Source organism: Thalia democratica, chromosome 4 (assembly GCF_965202585.1).
Source record: "Thalia democratica chromosome 4, ktThaDemo2.hap1.1, whole genome shotgun sequence".
Taxonomy (NCBI): domain Eukaryota; kingdom Metazoa; phylum Chordata; class Thaliacea; order Salpida; family Salpidae; genus Thalia; species Thalia democratica.
The window spans coordinates 34,960,635-34,986,779 of NC_139168.1; the positions used below are offsets into that span (position 1 = coordinate 34,960,635).

General features: G+C 26.1%; 2 protein-coding genes across 2 annotated transcripts; both read left to right on the plus strand.

Annotated features, from left to right (window-relative positions):
- Positions 1–7,698: 7,698 nt before the first annotated feature.
- Positions 7,699–8,557, plus strand: LOC145833302 (uncharacterized). Its single transcript, XM_082940486.1, has 2 exons — positions 7,699–8,388; positions 8,534–8,557. Exons 1-2 carry the CDS (start codon positions 7,699–7,701, stop codon positions 8,555–8,557), a joined length of 714 nt encoding a protein of 237 aa, XP_082796612.1.
- A 2,036-nt stretch (positions 8,558–10,593) lies between these two features.
- On the plus strand, positions 10,594–22,909 carry LOC145835296 ((Lyso)-N-acylphosphatidylethanolamine lipase-like). The gene is made up of 9 exons (XM_082942868.1): positions 10,594–10,655; positions 11,947–12,047; positions 12,338–12,483; positions 16,881–17,113; positions 18,044–18,192; positions 18,602–18,719; positions 19,333–19,403; positions 19,641–19,756; positions 22,519–22,909. The coding sequence occupies exons 1-9, from the start codon at positions 10,606–10,608 to the stop codon at positions 22,621–22,623; spliced, it is 1,089 nt and encodes a 362-aa protein (XP_082798994.1). The 5' UTR covers positions 10,594–10,605; the 3' UTR covers positions 22,624–22,909.
- The last annotated feature ends 3,236 nt before the right edge of the window (positions 22,910–26,145 follow it).

The window sequence follows — 26,145 nt, forward strand, 5'->3', positions numbered from 1 at the left end:
AGGGGTATTAAACAAAGGCCAGTTTAATTTAAGATCATCTATCATTGGCTAGATGCAGTTGTTTGGGTATAAACTGTTAATAAAGATAATGGAAGTATATTAATAAAAATTGTTTCATTAATGCAAAAGTCAAATAATGATTGAAAAATTTAAAATTTTTATCATCAAAAAACTCAAGGCCATGTGAAGAATAACTTCTCAATGAACAAAGTGAGTTTAATAACAATGAAAAATATCTGAAACAAATCAAGTATAAACATACAAACTAAAATGAGCTAAAGCTTTGTAATTCTACACCATGAATGAAGAAAATATTATTTTTTTTAATGTAGTCTTGTTTTATACATTAAGTGAAACTCAAGCTACAATATGTTTTTTCAGTTTATTTTAAGTTCAAATAAACTTTTCAGTTATATAAGTGATTTGTGTTAGAAGATTTAACAAGTTTAATCATCAGATCTTAGGGCATACAAAAGTTTATGGTCTTAGTCTATTTAGGTTTTTACCAATGTTTTCTTTGATTGTCATCAAAAAAAGCAACCAGCTGCCTTGCCTAGTGAACAGTGTATTAAACCTTACACGGCAAAAATACAAGCTAACTATCCACTGATCATGCCAACATATGGTAACTTCATGGTAGAAAAATAAAACATTTGTATATTGAAGCCCGCAATTTTTCGGTTATGACTACTGACATGTTTCAATAAGAAAAAACTAAGGTCTTAGTCTTTTTAAACATTGTGGTCTAATGATGGAAATGATTGATGAAACTTTTTTGGTTCCTAAAGTAAGGATAACTAAAAACTAAAAAGACTAAAATTGAATATTTCATTTAAAATATATTTCCACCTACAGTTTTTAAGAAATTGCTCAAAAAATTTTCAGTCTAATCTTTAGTTAATTATTAACAGTTTTTATGAAACACTTTTCGAGTTTCTTCTATGTTTTTTATTGAAAAATAAACATAAATAATAGTTTTTCTTTCTAATTTGGCCACAAATTTCAAATGGTTTTCAAAAATGTGCTTTTTACAATTTGTTTGTGATAGTAGAAGAACTATACAGGAAAATTTGAGATAAACTGCTTTAAAAATAAAAGAGGAGATTGATTTTAGTAAACAATTTAAAAAAATAAGCTGTGAAAAACTTCTAATTCATACCCTTTTATTGAAAACATTTTAAAAAACTAATTACATCTTGATAGTTAATTGAAATTAGCTCGTTTTATAAAAGATTACTTATAGTATATACTTTGAGCTTTTAAATAAGAGAAGTTATAAATAAAAAAAAAATGTTGAACCTCTTATGACCAGTTATGTCTATTTCAGTCTTCTGCAATTGAAAATTAACAAAAAAACAGCTTTCTTGCAAGAACTGCTTACATAAAAAAAACATACAAAGAAAAGTCAAAATTGTAAAGCTTGGTGAATTTTCTTTAGTAGTTTTAATCAGTTGAATTATATAAACATTTTTTCTGGTGATTTAAACACCCAACACATTTTGACAACATTAGTATTTTTTCTACAAAATTAGGTTTTATGATAGTAAATAACTTTGATCATAAAATCAAAGTTCTCAGTAGACTGAGACCAGGGCCTTTTATTATTTTTTGATTGAAACTCATCAACCAGAAAATTGTGGTTATCAATATACAGGCAGTTATCATACTTCAAAAAAATGCAACCATCTGTTTATATACAAATGACATTAGGTAAATGTGTTTACAGTAATTGACAACAAGAATTAACCTTTATCAGCATTGGTAGTTGGAGTTTCAAGCTAAAACATGAAAGCTGTTTGTAGATTTATAATACAAAACAAACTATTGATTACATAATCTGAAAAGTATTACATTTATGCTTTGCTTATTACTTTTATATTACAAACAAATACTTTTAGTATATCTATTTGCAGTAATATTAAAGATTTTATAAAAATTCTGGTCAATAGTGCCTGAAAAATTGATCTGAAGCTAAATATTTATTTGATTATATAAAAAACAATAGTTTATACAACCGTTTCGTATATGAGATATACAACCTCATATACTCATCAGTAAGTTCAAGTTTGTTTACAATGTTAAACAGATATTTAGAATTTGAAAATTTTATAATTATTGCTACATCATAATAATTATAAAATTTTCCAATTCTAAATTTCTGTTTAACATTGTAAACAAACTTGAGCTTACTGATGAGTATATGAAGCTATATATCTCATATATGAAACGGTTGTATAAACTATTGTTTTTTTTATATATTCCAATTAATATTTGCAGTAATATATATACTTTTAAAGTAATTCTACATAGTTTTACATTTCGTTAACATTACAAACACATAACAATCATTAAGTTACATACTTAAACAAGATAAGTAAAATCCAGTGTTTTCCAGTGTAATGGGAACCCAGTACTTATATTGTAATTGATAATTCATTTATAATTAGTTACCTTTTAGTGATCTTCTAAAATTGAGTACTTGAAAGCAGAGTTGCCATAGTGGTAATGACTGAATATAATATACAATTGAAATTGTTTTAAAAGTAGAGCCATTATAAGTAAGACTATCTTAAATCTAGTACTTATTACATAGTTTTAATTTTTTGCTTTTAAATTGTTAAAATGAGGTGCGTGATAGTACTACTAACATTTTATGGAAAGTCAAAATGTAAATAAAATACTGCTAAATGTTGGAATTTCAATTTTATATAGCTAGGCATAAAGTAACTATTAAGTGAGGTTTAAACTAACATGAGCCATAGAAAACTTTTATTAAAACAACTAGTTTAATCATTGTTTAACTCAATTGTATTTACAAAAACTCAAAAACTGAGGTTTTATAATTGAAACTTGAAGTTTATCAAACAACTGTAAAATATTTCTATATTTTTTTATGAGTTTTGCAATGATCAAAATTAAGAGTATGAATTGCAAATAAAACAAATAAACATTCTCAATTCAGAGTTAAACTCAGATAATCTGCAACAAACATGTGAACACAGATTTTAAAACGTATAAACTGGTTTCGAAATAACTTATAAAGCAATGCATCTTCATTTAAAAACTTATACATGTTTGTCTTAACAAAGTTTTGATATACTCAAGTTTAATGTTTATTTTTGAAGAGTACTTAATTGTCACAACAATAGTCTTACTTAATTATTTTAACGATACTTTGCTAGCGTAAACTTTTCAACTTAAAAATTTAAACACTTATAGCATGCAGAAATTTTATTTTAACTTACAAAATAAATTAAACTTTTCTAATGAATTATGCAATTGAGAAACTTTTTTGTAATTTGCTTTCATGCATGAGTGATTTTCGTTTCATAAAATAAATATTGCTAATAATGAAGTAATGTTGATTTGAAATTACATTCAGCTTGCTTTTAAAAATTGAAAAACTCAAAAGGAAAGTTTTAAACACACACGTATGTGCTTTTTTTTTTGAATTTATCTAACTTTAAGTAAATAACCTCTTTGTAATTTAAAAGAAAATATACAAGCTAGTTTATAATATATAAATCAAAGTATTTTGTTTTCAATCTAAAACATTAATGCACATTAAATATTTTTCATTATCTAGTTTTATTATTCAATTTTAGTATTATTTTAGTTGTAGTTTAAAAGCTTGTATTCAATAATTGATAAACTAGCATTATAAAAATTGAACCAGTTTTTCATAAAGCTTACACCTGTTAACATTTTTTTTAATAATTTTCATAGTATATGTGCATCTTATTATAATTATCCACAGAGTATGACTGTAGATTACCTTCTCTGGAAAATAACAACAAATTTGAGTTTTTATAAATTATATTAAGGTATATACATATTAGATACAGTAAACTAATTTCTAACAAAAGTTATCAAAATTTCCTTGAGTGAACTTCTTATTAAGTTGTACAACATCTCATAATACTTTGAATTAAAAAGCTATTTTGAATATTTTTCTAAGTATCAGGCTAGATTTTATCCAGGGTGACTATTTTATCTAGAATTTAAAAATTTAAGTTTAAAAAACGTGGAGATTTGAAGAAAAATAGTTAAAAACCAGAAGTTTTTAAGAATTCATTTAGTAAAATTATCAAATTTGATAAAGTGAAAACTATTATATTGAAAAAATTTATATTGTTCAAAACTTCAGTTGTTATAAAAACACATTTAAGGTAGCAATGCAATATTTTTGGTTTAAAATATATTAATGTAAACATGTTTTTACCTCGAATGTAGTTTTCTACTAAAAAGTGACAATTTTTTAAAATGGGAATAAAAATATAAAATCTGGAAGAAGTCTTTAAAGAACTGGGGGCCACCCTGTTTATTTTTAAGTTGTGTTTTTGTAAAGTTTTAAAAAAGTTTCTATTTTTATTTATATGTATTTATATAAATAACTATTTTGTTAACACACAGAAACATATGTCAGTACAATAAAGAAAGATTACTGTATAATTTGTTTTTATTTATGTTCCAGTGAACTTGTTTCCCTAGGATCTTTTGTTAACAAACACTTAAAACTATATTTTTAATAGTTATATATATATATATATATACATATATGCTTAATTAACTTTTTTTTTTGTCTCATATTGTAATTTCAGTTTTCTCACAAACTCAAACTAGCTTGATGTAATTGAGGCTAGGTATTTGTTACACAGGCTGTTTATTTAGGCTCAAAGGGTGGTAACCCTGTTTATGTTACTTAAAAGAGAATAAATTGATTCTGTTTCAAGTATAAATTGTTTTCAAATTAAGGTGCACTCTACTATTTAATATTCTTAATCATATAGTGTTGATGCAAAACATTCGATAAAATACTGTTCCTTGTGTAAATATAACCTTAGTTGTTAAGAAGTGCTAAAATTAATATTATTGAAAAAAGTATAAACAGTCTTAATTATAAAAAAGCAAGCAAGTTTCAACTAGTTGTGATACAGGGTTGCCAACAAACCTGGAATCCTCGAAATACCTGAAATTTGACAGTTTAGGATGAAATTACCCAGAAAAAATTTTTGAAAAAAAAAAAATAATTTCAAATAAATTTCAAATGTAAAATAATGAAATTTTTATTATGTATGAATAATCTAACATACACAATCATTTTTTAGTATCATTTAAAATTTTATTCATAATAAAGCACTTTTTAGTAACATTACAGAATCCTTGAAAAATGTTATACTATTTCACAGTTTTTTACCTAATGTTCAACTTTTTACTAAAAATGGTCAAAAAGTCTTGTACTTTTAAAAACCTGGAAGAGTTTTACCAGACCTTTTTTTATTCTTTGGCAACCGTGTGTGGTAGCTTGATTTGATATATATATTTTTTTTAATATAAGTTTGTTTATGTATTTAATGTTTTTATGTCTTCAATCAGTGATACTAGTCTTTTGAATATATATTTTTCAACTCACTACTGTTGTAGTTAAAACATTATATAGGGGTAAGGAGTACTTGGGTGATGTTTGCTGAACTTATGAGTCAATATGATTTGGATGTGTTTTTGCTTTATGAGAAAAATCTTTAAAAAAATTATAAATTTGCAAAAAAAAAGTTGCTCCCAAAAAATAATTTCAACCCCAAAAATCACATACTTATTGATTTTTTGACTTAAACAGTAATATAATCACTTATACATGTCCTAGACTTATGATTTATGTCTTAAATGAAAGCTTATACTCATTGACATATATTTAAAGACATATAAACTGCTTTTGATGTATTATGATGTCATAATCACCCTAAATGTGCAAAGTTTGTTTGTAAAATGTAGGGGTAGGGAGTACAGCAATTTTTTTTGGCCATATTGTAAAATTCAAATAAGTACATATGATTCGGATGTGTTTTTGCTTAGTTAAAAATAATCTAAAAAAAATAAAATTTTGCAAAAAAAAGTTGCTGATCAAAAAACTAATTTCAATCCCATAAATCACATATTTTTTAAATTTTCAACTTAAACAGTAATAAAGTTACTTACACATGTCCTAGACTTATAATTTATATCTTTTCTGAAAGCTTATAGGCACAAGTTAAAGACATTTCAAAGTATTTGATCTATTATGAGGTCATTATTACACTAAATATACAATTTTTTTATCTAAAATCATACTTATTTTTTCTAATATAAAAAGCAAATTCTTCTGCTGTTTTACTTTTAATAATTTGATATAGAAAATAAAATGTGTCTTGGGAGAAAGATATTACTGATGTAATGTCATTTCAATTGCATGTTAATATATATATAAAATACATTTTAAATCACTTTCTGTTATTAATTATTATGATTATTGAGAGCACCTATCTAAGAATAAAAAATCTAGACTTATATATCATAGAAATGCATGTAAATTTATTAAATTTAGTGTAATTTTATTCTTTAAATTAAAGAATTTTTATTTAATTAAACAATAAATGTTTATCTGTATTATTTTTTTTTTAGCTTTAAGTATGTTATTATTTTCAAAATAATATTTCAGTTTTAATAAAGTTTTTATAGTATTAAAAATAAGTTTATAAAGTATTGTACATCTAAATAAACTAAAACTTAATTTGTTAGTTTGTTTAAATATTTTAATTCTCTAAATTTAAAGCTTTTTATCAATGTTTTTTTTTTAATTTTAGATTCATAGCAGATAGTTGTTATTGTATTAACTTATACAAAATGCTCTCAATAGTCATAATTTCTAATAACTGAAAGTAATTTATAATGTATTGCATATATATCAACATACAATTGAAATTACATTACATCAGTAGTATCTTTCTGCCTAGCTGACTCAACACATTTTATACTCTAAATCAAAATACTCAAAGTAAAACGGCAGAAGAATTTGCTTTTTATTTAAAAAATAAGTACAATTTTAGAGATAAAATTTACATATAAGTTAATAATGGCGTCATAATACAACAAAAGCTTTGAAATGTCTTTTATTTATGCCTATAATTACAAGCTTTCATTTAAGATATAAATTATTAGTCCAGGACATGTATAAGTAATTTTATTACTGTTTATGTCGAAAATATGTGATTTTTGGGTTTAAATCAGTTTTTTTGGCAGCAATTTTTTTTTTACAAAATTATAATTTTTTTTTAGATTCTTTTTAACTAAGCAAAAACACATCCAAATCATATTGACTTGAATTAATATTACAATATGACCAAAAAAGTTTGCTGTACTCCCTACCCCTACAATTATAAAATGTATTTATTTTAAGAATTTTGGTTTAAACAGAAGTATGTTTTGTAAGTATAGAAAGTGCAAAGATACATTTACAGTCATGCTCATTCTTTATTTTTAAAGTTTTTTTTATAAATGGAGTCTGACTTAGGTTAATTTTTTTTTGTTTCAAAAAAGGCAACACTAATACTGCAAAATATTTTTTCTTGTTTTTCATTGTGCCAATTTCTTTAAACTGTTATACTAAGTTTTTTGTAATACTACTTTTTTACAACAAGAAAGTTATTTCAATCAAAAGTTTTGACGTAAGGACCTTAAATGTGGCTAAGACTTATTTATAAGTTATACATTTTTAGAAAAGTCTAATCATTATTCATAAAAATTATATTATTTTACTAATTTCTAGCTCATTCAAATGCAACTTTTCATACCATAAAAACTTAGTATTTTTTTATTAAACATTCAATAAGATGCTTAACTAATTTAGTTTAGAAATCTGTTTAATTTTTTTCATATTCTATTATGGATTCAAAAACAATTGTTGGAAAGAGTGAAGAAATGTGCCCACTAAAAGAATACAACTTAAGAAAAAAGCATAACTTAATACATGTTTTAGAAAAAACTGTTGATGGCCAAACAGATAGAAGGTTGTGCATCAAGGAGTTTAGGAGGTCTGCTGCTGGTGAAAAGCTAGCAGATGCTGATCTTTTGAGAAGTGGGAGTGTTTTAGTGAAAACTGCTAAGTACCTTGTTTCCCACGTGGCTTTTAGTAACATTTGTGCTCCTACTACTGTTTATGAATTCGTATTCGATAGACTTAGAAGTGTCAGACAAGACATGGTTATTCAGCAATTAGCTTACACTGAGCCAGAAACAGCACTAGAAATACTGTCTCTGTGTTGTAGATACTATGTTTACATTGATTTCAAAATAAAATTTAGTGTAGAAGAGTTGAAAATTGACAAACACATACATCTAACACACCTGCATGACAGCTTAAATTCTTTTGTCAAAATAGCATTTGAAAAAAGTATATTGAATGATAATTTATTAGAAAATATCTATTCTTATTTACTTTTAAACTTAGACTCTGAACAATGTCTTATGAATGTGCTGAAAAACTGTCCTGAAATTTTAAAAGGAAAAAAATTGTTTTCTTCTATTATTGAGTTATGTTTGTTGATGAACAGAAAGGACAACTTCTTTAGGATTGTTTTACTCTATAAAAGTGTATATGAACGATGTTCAAATTTTACAAAATTGTTGTTATGTATATCACTTGCTAAGGTAAGAACTATGTTTTTAGCTACACTTTGCACATCACATAGTAGTAAAACTTATAATTTTCCCATTACAGTATTACAAAACTGGTTATTTTTGAGTGACTTTAAAAGCACTGTGCACTTTTGTAATAAGCATGGTTTAATCTGTAATGAAGAAAAAGTTAATCTTTTGAAATCAAAATTCGATAGCCAAGGTATGTTTTACAGCACAAGCTGTCCAATTTTTAAATTTTTATGTAGTAAAGATGTTTGTTTAAACACCGTAGTATCTCCTTAGTACTTAACACTTTTATGGATGTAAAAAAAAAGTTTTACTTTGTTCAGTAGTGTTCTATAACAAAAATATCATTAAATCTACTTACTTATATACAAAAAAATTATTAGCAATTTTCTTTTTTGAACTTTTATATTTTAATTGCAAAATATGTACTGTGTAACAATAGGTAAATTATACTTGCGTTAAAATTTTGAGTTATAAGTATTTTTTGTGATGCAAGTTTATTTTTTTCTCAAACTTTAAAGCTAAAAACTCCGTTTATTTAATACAAAAACTATTTTTTTAAAGTTTCTTTGTTTTAGATTTTACAAATCTTTTAAATTTTTTTTTTGTTTTTTGCAAGCTCGTTAAACTTAGTATTTTACTTTGTTGTTTTGTTTTATGGTAAAATTTTGATTAATTTAGAAACATAACTTGGTTGCACTTAAACTAATTGATTAATTTAAGTTTTTGAAATTTTGTGATACATAAAATAAAAGTCTCCAATATACACCAGAAATTAAATAATTTTTTTGTTTAGTGTTATATTAAAATAAAAAACTATTTTTCAGTTTTTAATCACTAGCCAAAAATAATGTTAGCTATCTAATACAAAAAGTTGTACAAATAAAATTAAAATGAGTTGCATAAACACTAATTTTCTAAAAAATTTTGAAACGTATCATTAACTCTAATCAATAAATGATGTTAATCTTTAGCAAAAACTTGAAGTAAATAAGTTACTACAAATTATCTGCTCAAACTTATTTAATTAACTTTATAAAGGTGTTGTGTGGTTTTGTAAAATTATATATGTTCTGAAAGTTACTTTGTCTATTTTAAACACAATTACTTCAACAAGTATGTCATTGATTAAATAGAAATTAGGTTATTTAACTTAATAGTTTTAATTCTATCGAGGCAAAAATTTATCAAACTAGCTTTACAATAAATTAATCGTATATATTTTTACAATAGTATTTTTGCTACGATTGCTTTTGTTTTATATTTGTTGTATAGTTATGTTTAAAGACCTGTTTTCTTATTTAGCTAGACAATTTTGATTATGTAAATTATTTTATAACATGTCTAATTAGTTATATAAACTTTTCTTAAAATTAGATGCTTACTGAGTTCAAGTTTAGGATTTTTATGTTGCTTTGAAGTCAGTATGTAGTATTTTATGTTTAAAAAGTTAGTATTAACACTTTCTCATTCGTTTATAACTGAATATTGTTATAAAACATAATTTAGTAGTAGTTTTTATAGATTCAACTTTAGTTAAAAGGATATCTTTATAATAAGTATAGTTAAAACAGCTTTTTTTAAAGTTTGGTATGTAAATAAGATAAAACTACAAACAGGGTTTTTAGCTATTATAAAAATATACAAAATCTAAGATTTTCAAACGATATGGTGTGTATTTAGTGACAGAAAACTTAAGAAACTGTTTTTTATCTTTACAAAGAGTTTTCACTAATTCAGACTAGTAAAAAATATCAGACTAGCTTAAGTTTTTTTGACTTTTTTCAAAAACTCCAGCTAGTTTCATTTTTCTAATGTCTCATACTTGATTTAATGTTTTATTTTAAATTAATATTTTTTAATTTATTTAATTTTTTGTATAGGGTAAAATTTATTTTTGTATAATTTAAAGTATACCACTTATTTGTTTTTTGTTTAGTAAAGTTGTACTAGGTTAAGGTGTTTATAATTTCTTTTTTTACTACTTTTTTTTTTATTTACTTAAAAACTAAAACATTACTCATGCTTATAGTAATTTTGTTGATGAAATCATAGAAATGAAACAAATTTACTGTTTTTACTATATTTTGAAGTTTTCGTATATTCTATATACTTTTTTATCTATTTAGAAGTTTATGTAAAAGTATGTCGCACCATTCAGTTGCTGATGACAATGATGAGATAAAAAGTAAAGTGTGAGTAATTCTACATGTAAAAACTTTTATTATATACTTAATGCATATGTAGTACCATTTAAAATTATGTTGACCTTAACATTTTATAGGGGTATGGATGTATATATATTTTTTTATTTGTTTTAATTGTTCTCTTTAGAATAAGAAAACTAAGAAGACAATTTATAGTTTTTGACATGTTTTCTTTTTGCATTTGATAACAGATCTAACTATTCTTTCAAAAAATTTAAATGCCAGAACTTTTGCTGTTTGACTTATATAATTTTTTTAAACAACCTACACAGTAAAGTTATAATTCGAAACTATTTTTTGTTATTAGTTCTACTTATAAATTTTTCTTTATTTTCTATTCATAAAAATATTATCTAAGTTATATTTTTTAATTAGAATAATTTTTCTAGTAAGAGCATGTTTGAAAATATTATCAATAAAGTATGTTGTAAAATTTAATTAATTATGTAATTCTAGGCCATTATTATTTTTTATACATAAAATTATGTTTTTACATTTAAAAAATATCGAAATAATTTTAAAGTTGTTAATTAATTTTATTATAATTATTATTAAGTATTTGTTTATTCTATAATCTGATCGTTTTCACAACTTTTACAACATTTTAGAGATAACTGTAGTTAAATAAAGTAAAAAATGATCGGAAAAACTTTAAGACTAAAATCAAAGTCAGTTTCTTATTTTTAAGTGTCTGATAAGTTTTTTATTAATTTTAGTCACTATATTTAAAATAATTTAATTAATAAAATTTATATTATAAGAATAAATAAAAAAACATTGTTGAGTTTTATTATCACTTTTTAATTAACTATACTTTGTAAAATTATTTTTAACTAGAGTTTGAAAAATATATTGCATTTCAATTAAATAAGTTAAAAGTAAATAACTTAAGTTTTAAGTTAATCATGACGTAACTAAAAAAAATATTAATTATTAGCTGTTTTTTTATTATTATTGTTTTAACTGTTTTAATTCTTAAATTTCAAGTATTGCAGTTACAGTGTTACCACAACAATTTAATTTAATTTTTTAAAGCTGTATTTACTTGATCTTAAAATGAAATAATTTAAATGATTAAAAGTTTATAAAATTAAAATTTTAAAATCTCTATTTTCGTTTATTTTATGTGTATTGTATTTTATAAAAATAATAATTTTAATTTTTAATATACCATTTTTTACAAATACCTCGTTTTATATCAGGCGTTTTTAATAATTAAATTAGACATAGCCTTTAATAATGATTCTACTCCACAAGTTAATAAAACTATGTTTTTTAGTCAACAGAAACAAACTGGATGGTTTAGTTGGGCTACCAATTGGAAATGGAAACCAACTTCTAATGAACAGCTCAAAACGTGTGAAAATCAACTATTTTCCTGTTAGTTATGTGCTTATGATTGTTCTAATACTATTTATAATCTATTTAACAATTTTACTCCTAGCACATTTTTAACAGCTTTGAATAAATAGTTGTTCTACATAAGTTAAAATGTTCTACAGTTTTTAAAAACTATGTTAAACATCAAAACTTATTCTTGAATAATGTGTATTCAAAATATTATTTTAACTTATTTATATTAAAAAAAAACTTTTTTATTCAGTACAGCTTTTACACTCGTCATACAGAGTGCTTCTTCTGTAATTAAAACAAACTATTTAACTCACCAGACGTCAAATGCAAAATGTCAAAAATGTTCGTTGAAATAAAGCAAGGGGTAAATATATGGACGGTGGAGAGCAATGAGCCGACCGAAGACAATACGTTGGAACCACTGGTGCTTGTGCATGGCTTTGGTGGAGGTGTTGGGCTGTGGGTGAGTGTTTTAAAAAATAAATTGTTGAAATTAATTTATACATATATTAATAAGTATATCAAAATATGAAAATTAAATGTATTACGTTTTACTAGTACAAATGTTTCACTGTTCTGTTAGACAGAACAGCTCTTCAGTTATTTTATTAAAATGGTATCTTGAAAAATAAATCAAAATGTACATGAAATTAAGCAGAAAACTTTAAGGATTGTTACGTCACTAAATAGTCATTAAAAGTACAAGACCCACTAAGTTTGCATGAACGTTTGAAATTATTTAAAATAAAAGCTAGAAAAAAGTTTACAATTACTAAAAAGTTCATATCGTTAATTTAAAGTGAGATTTGAGTTAAATTTTGAGATCTCGTGTTTTTCTATTGCAGAGAGTTAGATTGCAGTTTAGCAAAGTGCAATTAATTTCAAACCTACAGCTGATGATTAAAAACAGTTTTATTGTTTTTATGAAACATATGTTCCATTGTTTCTAAGCTCGAATTTTCTCAATTATTTATTTAAAAGCCCTTCAAGTGGGCTCTGTGGAAAGTGATTTAGTTTATATGATCACAACATTTTTTTTTATATACATATAGAGAATATTATGAATGTATAAAGTAAATCACCCTCCACAAAGCCCACTTGAAGGGCTTTAAAATATTTTAATGTGACTATTTGAATTTCAAATATTATCTAAATTCAAATATTAGCATTAAATTGTATATATATATATAACGTTACATCTTACATATATATATATATATATATATATATAGAATTAAGTTATTTAACTTAATAAATTAAATTTTTCACACTGAGCCCACCTTGAGGGCTTTATTAATAAAAAAGTTTATTTAAAGATGCAAAACTCAAAGGACTCGAGTTTCGTGACTATTCACTCATCAGCTTCAAAACAAGTTTAAAATAAAGCACAAAACAAAATCACCAATGAAAGTAAAAAATTTTTGCATAAATAGATTATGACGTGATTTTGAAACTATCAAAAACCATGCAAAACGGCTTGTGCAAAAATTAATCTACCAACAGACAATAAACTAGCAAAAATTCATATAATTTCAGTGAGTAACTATATATTAGGACAGATAATTGAAAGAGATAAAGATAAAATTAAGATGCAAATTGAAATTTAGTTTATTTTAAGATGAAATTAAAACTTGTTAAACTTTAAAAGCGACCTTTTTATATGTCTACAAGACAATACAAACTCGATTCTTTTGTTTAAACATCTCTTGTCTTTCAGTGCATATACAACGGCTGATGCTTCTTTGAGACACAGCCTACATATTGGGCTATTGCCGTCGGCTATAGGCTGTGCTCTTTTTATAACTTCCCAGGATATTTCGTAGTCAATGCCGCTGCGCTTTAAGCCACAAACATACTTCGAAAGTTCAGTGTCATTTTCATATATGCCGCCTTTAAAAGATTTTTTATGATTGGCATACCTGAATCTAAACTGAGTCGAGCACAAGCCGACATAGAACCTCGTCTCAACGCCAGAGTTAACTGTGGCCTTGTAGACCATGTTCTCTGAACGGCAATTACCCCCTTTCAAATTATATTTACAGCTACCAGCGCAGCCGCATTAACTTTGAACTCCTGAGTTTTGATTTAAAATTTTTTGCTTGTGTGCCTTAATGAAATTCTCTAAATTTGCCGTACACGAATAACTTATTCGCATATAATGTTTGTTGAAAATTTTTGTTAGCGGATTTTGTTTATTGAAGTGTTTTTTGACTAGATTTGTAAATTTTCTTCCAATATTAGTTTTTACAGAATTACTAAAAGGAGGGTTGTACCAGATTACATTTCTTTTTCTTTTGTGTTTTTGATTATTAGGTTGTTGCTCAGGTTTTTCAAATTTAAGTTTGTTGTCGTATCCGCATTTTTTCATTATTTTTTCATATTCATCTGTAGTCTTTAGAAAATTTTCTTCTTTGCTTGATCGTTTATTTAGGCGTTGATTTATTATGTTAGGAATTTGTTTTATAATGTTTTTAGGGTAGCTTGATTGTTTGTTGACATACATAATTTTAGCGTTTTGTTTCCTGTAAGGCATAAAAGAGATATCATTCAAGTTGAGCTTCACATCTAGGAAGTCAGTTATCACTAGTGGAGATTCCACAGTGACTCTCAACCCCATAGATTTGAAGAAGGCATGGGTTTGTTTTTTTAGCTTCTCAACTTTAAAGCCAGAAGAGTTGGGCAATACAGCTAGACCATCGTCTCTGTATAGCCCAACTCTATTTAAACCAAAGATATCTTTTAACCCGTTTAACAAGAAAAGTCCAACAAGTTCGCATAGTTCTGCTCCCATGTAAGATCCCTGTGCTACGTCAAAAAGTGAGTTGGTGGTATTTACTCCCTTTCTACGCCACAGAGCTCCTTGTTCGCAGAGTACCGATTTGCAGGCATTTCTTATCAGACTTGAGTCCTCGGCAGGTACGCTAATGTAATTATTAGCAAAGTTCAGTGATTTAATCACCAACTCTTCACTAATAGAAGGATAATAATCGACCACATCGAACTTGAAAAAGCTGTACTTCTGTTCCTCCAATCCAATAAACCAACTTAAGACTACGTCTGTGTTGGTCCACTGCATAAGTTTGGATTTCAGACGCACAGCTTTGTTGATGCGGTCGATTTTGACCTTACATATACGTCCTACATCAGACTTAGTGGGGTTAATCAATCTACATTTAGGGTGTGTTAAAAAATTCTCTTTGTGGTCTTTAACCGTTATATATGCACTTTTTAACGGTAGTTTTTTTATTCTGTCGTGTATTTTAAGTGTTTTTGTTAAATTTTTAGCTTCTAAGTTTATTTCATTTAAAGTTGTTATATTACATTTTACATAGTCTTTAGTAATGTTGCTAATTAATAATTTTCTATATTCACTCACTGAAATTTCATAAAAGTTTGCAGTTTTGTCTGAAGGTACAATCAAATTTTTGCACTTACCTATATCCCGCACAATTTTTAATAGTTCCGTCTGGAATTGGCTTCTTGTTTTTCTGAATTCCACGTTTTGCACCATTCTGATTAGATCTTCTTCAAAAGCCTGCAGATGTTCTATCGGCTTTGGTGTACGTGTGGTTTTGAAGCCGTAGTTTTCATGATCTTCTGTTGACACATCTTCTTCTTCGAAAAACTTTGCCTTCCACCTCATACGCCTAACAAGATGTTGTGTTTTTTGTATAAGGGCTTCTTTGTATACTGATTCACTTGCATTTGGGATATTTTTCGTCGAATGCTTAATTTATTACGTCATAATCTATTTATGCAAAAATTTTTTACTTTCATTGGTGATTTTGTTTTGTGCTTTATTTTAAACTTGTTTTGAAGCTGATGAGTGAATAGTCACGAAACTCGAGTCCTTTGAGTTTTGCATCTTTAAATAAACTTTTTTTATTTATATATATATATATATTTATTTATTTATTTAATTATATAAAAACTATAATTCAAACAGCTGTTTCACACATTGAAATGTAAAATTTCATGTGATCTTCAGTGAGTTGTAGTTTATTATAATAGTGAACAGAAATTTCGATTTTAGAATTTTTTATAGTAATTATGACGTAGTAATGGTACAGTTTAATTAAATAAATATTAAGCTCCAATTTGATTTGTCGAGCACTATCGATCAGAACTTTGTATAAAACCTTTAATATATATATATATATATATATATAGAATTAAGTTATTTAACTTAATAAATTAAATTTTTCACACTGAGTCCACCTTGTTGGTAGATTAGTTTTTGCACAAGCCGTTTTGCACGATTTTTGATAGTTTCAAAATTACGTCATAATCTATTTATGCAAAAAATTTTTTACCTTCATTAGTGATTTTGTTTTGTGCTTTATTTTAAACTTGTTTTGAAGCTGATGAGTGAGTAATCACGAAACTTGAGTTCTTCGAGTTTTGCATCTTTAAATAAACCTTTTTATTATATATATATATATATATATATATATTAATCAGTTAGACAGAACTGCTCTTCAGTTTGTGTAATATAATTTTATCTTAAAACATAAATCAAAATATACACAATTTTACAGGTTTGAAAATTGTTTGGATTTTCTTGCTTAAAACATTATAAAAATTATATTTGTAAAAGTTTTCTAAAAACTAAAAAATAAAATAATAAACAACGAGGATTCTTTTTTAAGTTTTGGTAGCCATAGAATTAACCGGATACACGTAGATAGTTTCTTGTTTACCTGAAGCAGTTAAACTTTGGCAGCCTGAAAGTGCTTAACTTCCGGCCTTAAACAAGTAAACATAATTGAAAAAGACCAAAACAGTTCTTATACCAAACAGTTTATTAGTTTTTTGTTGCTTTAAAGACCAGCACCAACGTAAAGCAGCCTCAACATTCAGGTTCTCAACTACGAAGCGTTGGCGAAGAAGCGGAAGGTGTACGCTTTCGATCTGCTCGGGTTCGGGCAGAGCAGCAGGCCCAAGTTCTCAACTGACCCGGACGGTGCGGAAAAGGAGTTTGTTGTGTCCATTGAAGAGTGGAGGCGCAAGATGGGCATTGACAAGATGGTGCTTTTGGGCCACAGCTTCGGCGGCTACCTGTCCGCCTGCTACGCTTTGGAATACCCTCAAAAGTTTGCTTTAAGTTGTTGAAAAATTTTGTTGTTTCTTTTAGTTGTATATGTAATTTTTTAGTTATAATTTGTCAGTTAATTTGTATAAAGTTATGTTGATAAGGATCAGTTTGTTTATTTATGAGTAACAAAAAGACTTATCTATCCAGGTTTTTAAACATGTTAACATATTAATTCTACTTGACTTTTTGAAAATAAAACTGAAACGCTTGAAATGGTAAATGTTATTTATTGATGACAATAGACTAAACGTATAAATGCACATTGTTTTGTGGTTAAAGTTTTAATGTATTTTAAGTCTAATCTTAAATAAATAAATATTTTTATAATAAAAACAGGACTTTCTGAACTATAAAAATAAACTTTTGAAGTATTTATAATACAATAAATTTATATTTTGAACAATTTTTAAAATTTATGTCACTTACTATCCCTTAAAAATAAATATAAGTTATATTATAATTGTATTACAAACACCAGTTTTGTTATATTTTCGTTTTAATATATAATTAAAATTTATATTTGTTTTATGAAAAACATTTTTAACTGTAAATAACTAAGAATCAATCTTTATTCAATGGAAAAAATATATATTACATAGATACATTACTTTTTTTGTCAGATGTTTTAGTAAAAAAATATTTTCGTAGTGTGCAGTATACTTGACAGGGGAACCGCTCATTTCCAACCGGTAATCATTTCCCACCTGATCAAATCCCACCCGGTCAAATCGGAGAACCGCTTATCGACCAAGGGTTAGGGGTAACAGTGGTAGTAAAAATGATAAATAAAAGTTGGTGTGGGAAATGATCGCGGGTGGGAATTGTCAGTATAACAATTGTTAGCATCTGTATAAAAAATAAATTTAATTACAGAGTAAAATAATTATTCACAACAATGTATTGTAAAATTCAACAATACTCGTTCCAGTGTGAAGAACCTCATCCTGGCAGACCCGTGGGGTTTTCCCGAACGTGATCCTGAGAAGCAGCGGAAATTTCCGATCTGGGTGAAAGGACTGATAACGTTGCTGAGACCCTTCAACCCCCTCGCATTGGTGCGTGCTTCAGGACCATGGGGTGAGTATGTAAAAGTTTCTTATTTTTGATTTTTTTTAATAAGTTTAGATTATACTGTTAGTGTGCAGTTTTATGGCACCCAGACATAAATATTTTTGTTTTTTTAGTGTTTAATAGTTTAGTTCATCCTTGTTGTTATTAAATTAATATCTATACATAAATTTTTTGTTATTTATTTTCAAAAATATAAAACTCTTCAAACACAAACTAAGTTTTAGTTATAGTGATTATAAGATAGCACAGAATAGCTTAAAAGCGTTAAAACTGTATTTTTAATTATAATTAAAAATATAAAATTAAAAATAGTGTGTTAAACGATAAATCATTAAGTTAAATAATACTTGTGTTTTAAAATTACTTAGCACTCATTGAAGAAATATTTTCCATAAAACATATAAGTTTCTTATAGGTCCATCTTTAGTAAAGAAAGCAAGATCAGATTTCACTGAACGGTTCAAAGTTTTAGACGAGGATAATGAAGTGCCAATACTCGATTATATTTACCACTGTAATGCTGATTATCCGAGGTTTGATCATTAAAAAAACATAAGCACAAGTATATTTGTTTAACATTATTATTTATTTTGGTATGTGTGTATTTTGTAAGTAGTTTCTCAAAAGAGAAAGTTATGAATAGCTAAAAGTTTGTGTTTTCTGCATGTCATTAAGCAAATACTATTGTTGCGAACTTAAAACGTTTTAATTGGAAAAAAAGCTGTATTTAGAAAAATTAAAATTATGTTTTTAGGTTAATTAATTTTTAAAGTTTTATATATGTCAGAAACGTCTATTAACTATCGGCGTATAAACTAAAAACTATTGTAAGCTTGTTTTAAACTAAAACTTTTTTTTAAAGTTTTTATACAATGCTGGCAACTCAAATGATTCAACGTTTTTTCAGTGTATTTAAGAATATACTTTGAGTGTTTGCTTTTGAGTTTCTTACAGGTACTGAAAATGTTTTGTTCACTTATGTTAGATCACTTATGTTAGGTAATGAAAATGTTTGAAAACTTTTGTTCACTTACTACCATATTCGTAAATATCAAACACTCCAAGTATTGAAGAATATGTTGTACGCTAAAAATTCAAAAAGTATAGTGTTTCATTTTTAATTTTAGTTTATGATTATACTTTTAGCGGGGAAACTGCGTTCAAACTATTGTCAGATAATCTCGGATACGCTCACCGGCCAATGTTGAAAAGAATACGTAAGTTTTACCTTTTTAGTCATTACAATAAATATTAAAAGTTAACCTTTTATTAGTTATCTTAAAAAAAAGCCTTTTTTATCAAAAAATTACTAATTTTATTCAACTCATTTTTTTGAGAAAGAAAGTATACTTCAAAGTGTATAACATTAAATTAATTTAAATTTACACCATTAGTGGCATGTAAAATATCCATAAGAGTATGTTGCATCATACGTGTTAACTCCTCTTCTTCAGATGCGCTCGATGCTTCTGTGCCGGTCAACTTCATATACGGGGCAAGGTCGTGGATGGACCACACAAGCGGCAGGGAGGCGCAGTCCATATTGCAGAAGAACGAAGTTGAAGTTTATGTTAGTAAAATTTGATTCCAGAACAGTTTTTAGTTTAATAGTTTGGAAGGTTTTTATCAAGGCTAAGTGTTCGTTACACAGCGGGCTGAAAACGGGGATCAAGCGGCCATTGACATAAAGCTGTCATAAAAAGCAGTATAATACAATTTAAAGTTACACTTAGTGTTACAATATGAATAATGTTTGATTTTATTTGAAAAATAGTTAAAATTTTAATTTCTAATAAAACTTTAAAGAAAGAAACTTAAAAAAAAGAAAATAATAATTTAATTAGCTACCTCAAGAGAGTCACATTTACACCTATTTTAGTTTAAATATGAATGAATTTTCAATATCAAGCCGGGTGAAACTATACTCTAAATACAGTTAATTTTTAATTTAAGGCTGTTCTGTGTATATCAAAGTTTGTATTATTAATAACGTTACATTTGTACTAGTTTATCAAAATAAAAAAAACCGTAAACATTTTGAACAATAAAAACTTTTATTCGTTGCAAAACAGTGCAAAAAACAAAATAATTTAGCCTGTGATTAAAAAAAAGTACTTTAAATTTACTAGGAAATATAAGTCAAACAGTAAGTTCTTAAAACTTCTTTGAAATTAAGTTTCTAAAATAAATAAAACACTCTGTTCAGTAGCACAAAGCATATGTAATAACGTTTCCCATTCTGAACTACATGATGAAATTTTTTCATCTAGCTGCAAACAACTTCGCGCAGTATGTCCAACTTCTTTACAATAAGTGCAATTCAGTCTGTCTAAAGTGTTGTTAATATCGTAGTCACTCTTGTCCCATAATCGATTTAAACAATCTGTTAAACTTTCATACTGAGAAGTTTTCCTTGAAAATTTCATTCTGTACTGTCTTAGAAACTTGTTGTTAGCTTCCAATCCACTTTCGGTGTAATTTAGCAAACCTCTACCGTTGTTTTGGTCAATTAGTTCAGCACTAGGTGCAAGAACAGTATGCCCAGTTGGTGTAAAGCGAATCCATTTAACCGACAAGACCAGCATCATTGTTTTTTGACATAAAACTGAGTATTTCTCTACATTAATCTTTCTGTTAGAATTCATGAGGCATAAAATAATGGAAACATACAAAATAATTTTGTCAATATTTTCTTTTAAACTAACATCAGAAATATGCTTCGTCAGCAGAGTCCTATTATTGGTGTTTAGAAAAGTTTTGACTACGTTACCTGTTGTTGAAGTTCCACCATGGCCTGTGGGATCCGGTTTTTCAAGAGCAACATTAATTTCTTCTTCTACACATTTCTGAATTTTTCTTTTTGACTCAATTAAATTATTTACACCTTGACTTTTAGATATTCCTTCAAACTTCGATTCTGACCGATTAAAATGTCCAGCCACAGCATGATAACATATTTTATAGCGTCAAAGTTAGGCTTAGTTTGAAATTGTGGTTTGTGGTTTTTGAACAGTTCGTATATTTCGATGTTAGTTAAACTATCCATATTACTGCTAGGTTTAAATAAGTTATAGTAATAAATCTACAAAAAATATATTAGTTTTAATCAGATGCAATACTCTGGCTATCTTGTATCATAAATAAAAACACTACTTTTACAAAAACTATTATAATAACTTCAGTACTACAATACCTTAAATTTGTTAAAATAGTATTAAAAAAACTATTTCAATAACTAAAACATATGCTGAGCTACCATGTTTTGACCAATACTAATTGTTCTCATCATTCTTGGTACTTAAATGATCTGTAAACAAAAGTAAGTAAATCTATACACATTAAGAACCTTCTAGAACATACAAATTGGTCTTTTTTGTCATAGTGAAAAACCAGGGATAGGATATTATATCAAATTTTTTAACAGAAATATCGCTTAAAAAACCTAAAAAAAATAGTTATATTCCACATGATAGATTTGTCTGTAAATTTGTATATAGAATCCTTGTCATTTTTACTAAATTAAAAAAAAAAATATGTTGGTTGTACGGTGGCGAATTGAGAAAATTAACCCTAAAGAATACCCTAAATTGCCAGAAAATCATCAATGAATTTTCGACGAGAATAGAAGATTTTTTTAAATGAGAAATAATATACTTTTACATTTAAATATTCAAAGAATTTTGACTTTTTTCAGTTAACACTAAACCAAAGAAATTAAAAAACTTAAAAAAAAGTATTTGTTTAAAAGCTTTTAAGGTTTTTTTTAACATTAGATGTAGACCTTAATTTTGACAAAAATTTAAGCATTTTTCGAGGCGTTTTTAAACTTAAAAAAAGCAAACTTTGGCTACATTTAAGCTCACATAACTTTTAGTATACTTTGAGCAGAACAGAAATAAACCCAGTTTTTAAAAGACGAAACCCCGTTCTAAACAATTAAATAAAAATCTTGCTTTAACTGTTTAGTCGCAAAAATAGTCAATGGCCACTTGCCAGCCCACTGTGCGTTAACACTGTTTTTTTTTCCATATTTTTATTCGATACGATTCAATTTAAAAGTATATATATAACTCAAAAAGGATTTCTTAAAAACTATTAGCTACCATGGAAAAAGAAGGTTTTATAATTGATTTTGTTAAATTTCATGTCAAGGAAATTTTTATTAAAACACTTCAAGCTGTGATTTTAAAACTTTTGAAGTATACTTAAATAATATTATAAACATTATTCTAATCAACTCATCTCACTTATAATAAATTATTGAAAAGTAAGAATAAAGTTTTAAATTGATTTAATTATTTCTTTTATTAATTAAAGTTAATAAATTTTCAGTCAGTAAAAGGGGCAGGCCACCACGTCTACGCGGACAGACCGGAACTATTTCACCAAATAGTCGACAGTATTCTTGACAACAGCCCTGCCAAACAGTCCGATTAAACTTGTTTGCAATTTAAAACTTCCAACTGCCCTAATATTTATTTGTATCATTTACTAGCTACTTTACATTACAAAGTTGTTTTCGATTATTTTGATTATTAAATGAAAAACATTTTTTATAAATTATGCAGTTATGGAATTTTTTTTTTGAATTATAGTTCTATACCAAATTACACTTGAAATTTTCCTACAAACAAAATTGAAAACATTTAAACAGTGTAAAATATATTTTTTGAATTTTTTGTTCACAAAAAAAAATCAAACAAATCGTAGTTTTGAATTTAAAATTAAACTTTGTTTTACTTTAACAATTAATATATTATTAAATAATCATTGGATGATTTACTTAATGTTCCGCATTAGACGAACATTTTGAAGCATTTTTTACTTAAAGCGGTATAATTCCTCTTCTTCTGAGTTACAAAAACTCTCTATGGTATTTATTTTTTTTATAGTTTTCAATCTAAAATATAGCTTCCTTTTACAATCACCATACTTGGATACCAACTCATTTCCACCTAGTGTTATTAGTAAAGATAAGTGTTTGGTTTGCTGCACATAAATAGTTCTGATAAAAGGTCTTACTTTTTTCTCTAAAATTTCAGAGTTTTTATATATAAACGGGAGTTTTAAAGTCACTACACTTATCAGGTCCTAATTTATTTTATTTATTGACATTCTTCAAACGTAAATTACTTATTTTGATAAACAACTCTTGTGGATACCTATTTTTTAAGTAACTACTTGATCTGATGTATTTTGTTGAAAGCAATTCAGTGAAGTAATTTTATGTGCACGGGGTGACACAAATTTCTAATCAAGTTTACTTTTAACTAGAGATTTTCAAAAAATTAAAACAAAATTGAAGTAAAAGTTGTTTTTCTAGACACCGATTATAGTTATTTTATTCACGTTTTACTTTTACGCTGCATCAAAAAAAGCATATTCATTTTTAAATTATTTTCATTTTAGACAAATTTAGGCTAAATTGATAAAAATTTGAGCGTTGTATAAAGTATTAAAAAAAGTCATTAAAAATTTTTTCACATTTGACTAGCTCAAACAGTCATACTTTAAGTAATCAAACTGTTTAAAATAAGGAATAATTTTGGACTCAACATAACCCATAAACATGTTTGCAAATGTTGCTTAAAGAAGATCCCATGGTTATCCAATTTTATTAGAAATAAATTTGAATATAAGTCTGAATTGAACGCCACAAGTTGAGTGCTTTAATGTATCTTTTATGATTCTTTTTTTATTGCAGGTATATATATTTTTATCTAATTTAAATTGTAAACTAGCTATTTTTGTCAATTTTATAAAGTTTACTTAAACATTTCTAATAAAAAAAATTTAAGAATATGTGAATCTTCTATTAACAGTGCGTATTGTCTTTTTTTAAAAGCGGCTTAAGTCGTTTTAGAACTGAAGTACCGTTTTAAAAATTGGTGTAATTCAGGGTTTCAAAAAATCTTTTTCTATAAGGCTTCCTTTAAAGAAACTTAAAAAGCAATGACCCCCTGAATTTCATATATACCTAGTATTCGTTTCAAACTATGGCCTTATGACCCCCTAAATTTCTAAAATGACCTGAAAAGTGGTCATATAGCCCACTTTAAGAGACTCTGGTACAGTTTTAATTAAAAATAGAACTTAAGTTAGTATAACATTGTATAAAGTTTATTGAACGACATAAAAAAGCGCTCAAGAACTTTGGTCTAAGGACTTGGTGTACGAAAAACCTTTCGGTTGTCGAGTCATACACCATTTGGATACAGTTTAACGTCATAACAAAGAAAAGCAATTTCTCACTTAGTGTTTTCAAAAACCTTCTTTTGTTATCTCTTATCTTAAAAAATAGCATTTTAAGTTACTAAATTTAACTTTTTTCAATTAATAAATTTAGTTTAAGTTTTGAATAAGCTTGTAAAACTTTAGTACCGCATTAAACTAAAAAGTATTTTTTGTTTTTAATTGTATTTTATTGACTTTTTTTTAAGAACTTTTTTAAGTATCTGAATAACAACTTCTCCTTTGTGTATAACTAAAAATAATTTTTATTATAAGTTTAATTAAAAAAGGAAAATTCCTTATTTAAACATTTCAAAATACCCTTATTCTATAAATAATACCTTGTAACCTACTTATCATTTATTTTTCTTAACGCTTTAACAAGTTACAACTTTTTAGTTTTAATATAAATACTTCAAACTTAAAAGTTTTAATCAAACTATTTAACCTAGAGATGTTGCGAATAGTGCATATTTTATTTATAAAAATAAGTTATTTTCACATCTAATCTAAGTTCCGAATTTTAAGTATATCACAAATAGCTACTGCATTATAATTAAGTAAGTTTATTAGAAATAAATTCGAATAAAAACTTAACATAATTATTTTAGATAATTCTTCAGACATTCACAAATAAGTTTTTGGCTATAGTTGTTTATGAAAATGAAAATTAAATTGACGCTGTAAATATTTTATCTTAATTAAAACTCTTGAAAATTACTTTGAAGTAATCTTTAAGTGAGTTTATTAAAACTAGGTTTAAACATAGTAACTTTAGCTTAACATTTATGAAAGACAACCTAAACAAATATAATTTGTATAGAACATCTGGTTTTACTCTAAAAGTTAATCATTACAAACTGCGAAAAAAGTATTTCTTCAATAAGAAAAATTTTTAATACCGCGATAAAACTACAACCACGTGTAACAATGAAAGAATATTACAAAAAATATGCTTTTGTTAGTCATTATAAAAAAAAATTCTATAACTTGTCAAATTTAATAACAAATCCAGTAGAACTTTTTAGAACAACTTGTGGATAAGGTATTGGAGCTGGTGATCTTTTGTCAATTGAAAGTTTAAATCTTTTCAAAGTTAGACCCATTACAACTTTCATTTCGTTCATAGCAAAATTTTGTCCTATGCAGTTTCTGTTTATAAAGAATAACAGTATATTAAAAAAGTTATTTATTTTAAAGATAAATTAGGTAAACATGTTAGACATTCATTACATTTTTTGTATAACTAGATTTTTGTATAAAAGTCTTACATTGATACAATTTTTTTTTGGTGAAAGACATACTACTAATTACTTATGATACATTTCTAAAGCAAAATATTAGCAATGCTTGTTGTTTGGAATAAATTTTTAATAAAAGCTTTGAAATTAATCAATGCAAACAAAATTAATTCAAATTTACTGTTTATTGTTTTTTTTTATTATTTTCGAACTAGAACTGATCATTAATGATTACATTAGTAACTACAAGTGGAATGGTCTGGACAAAACGTTAAAAGGTATCCGTTATAAATGATTAAGACGTTACAAGTGGTGTTCTACTCGATAACCGAAATATTTTTTCTACACCAGGACCTATGACCAAATGTTTTCAGCATCTTCATGATTGTTCAATAAACAAAAATAAATAAATAAAGGGTTGTCAAGGTTTTTGAGAAATTACTTCTAATTTTTTACAAATTCTTTCAGCTTTTCAAAAGTACAACTT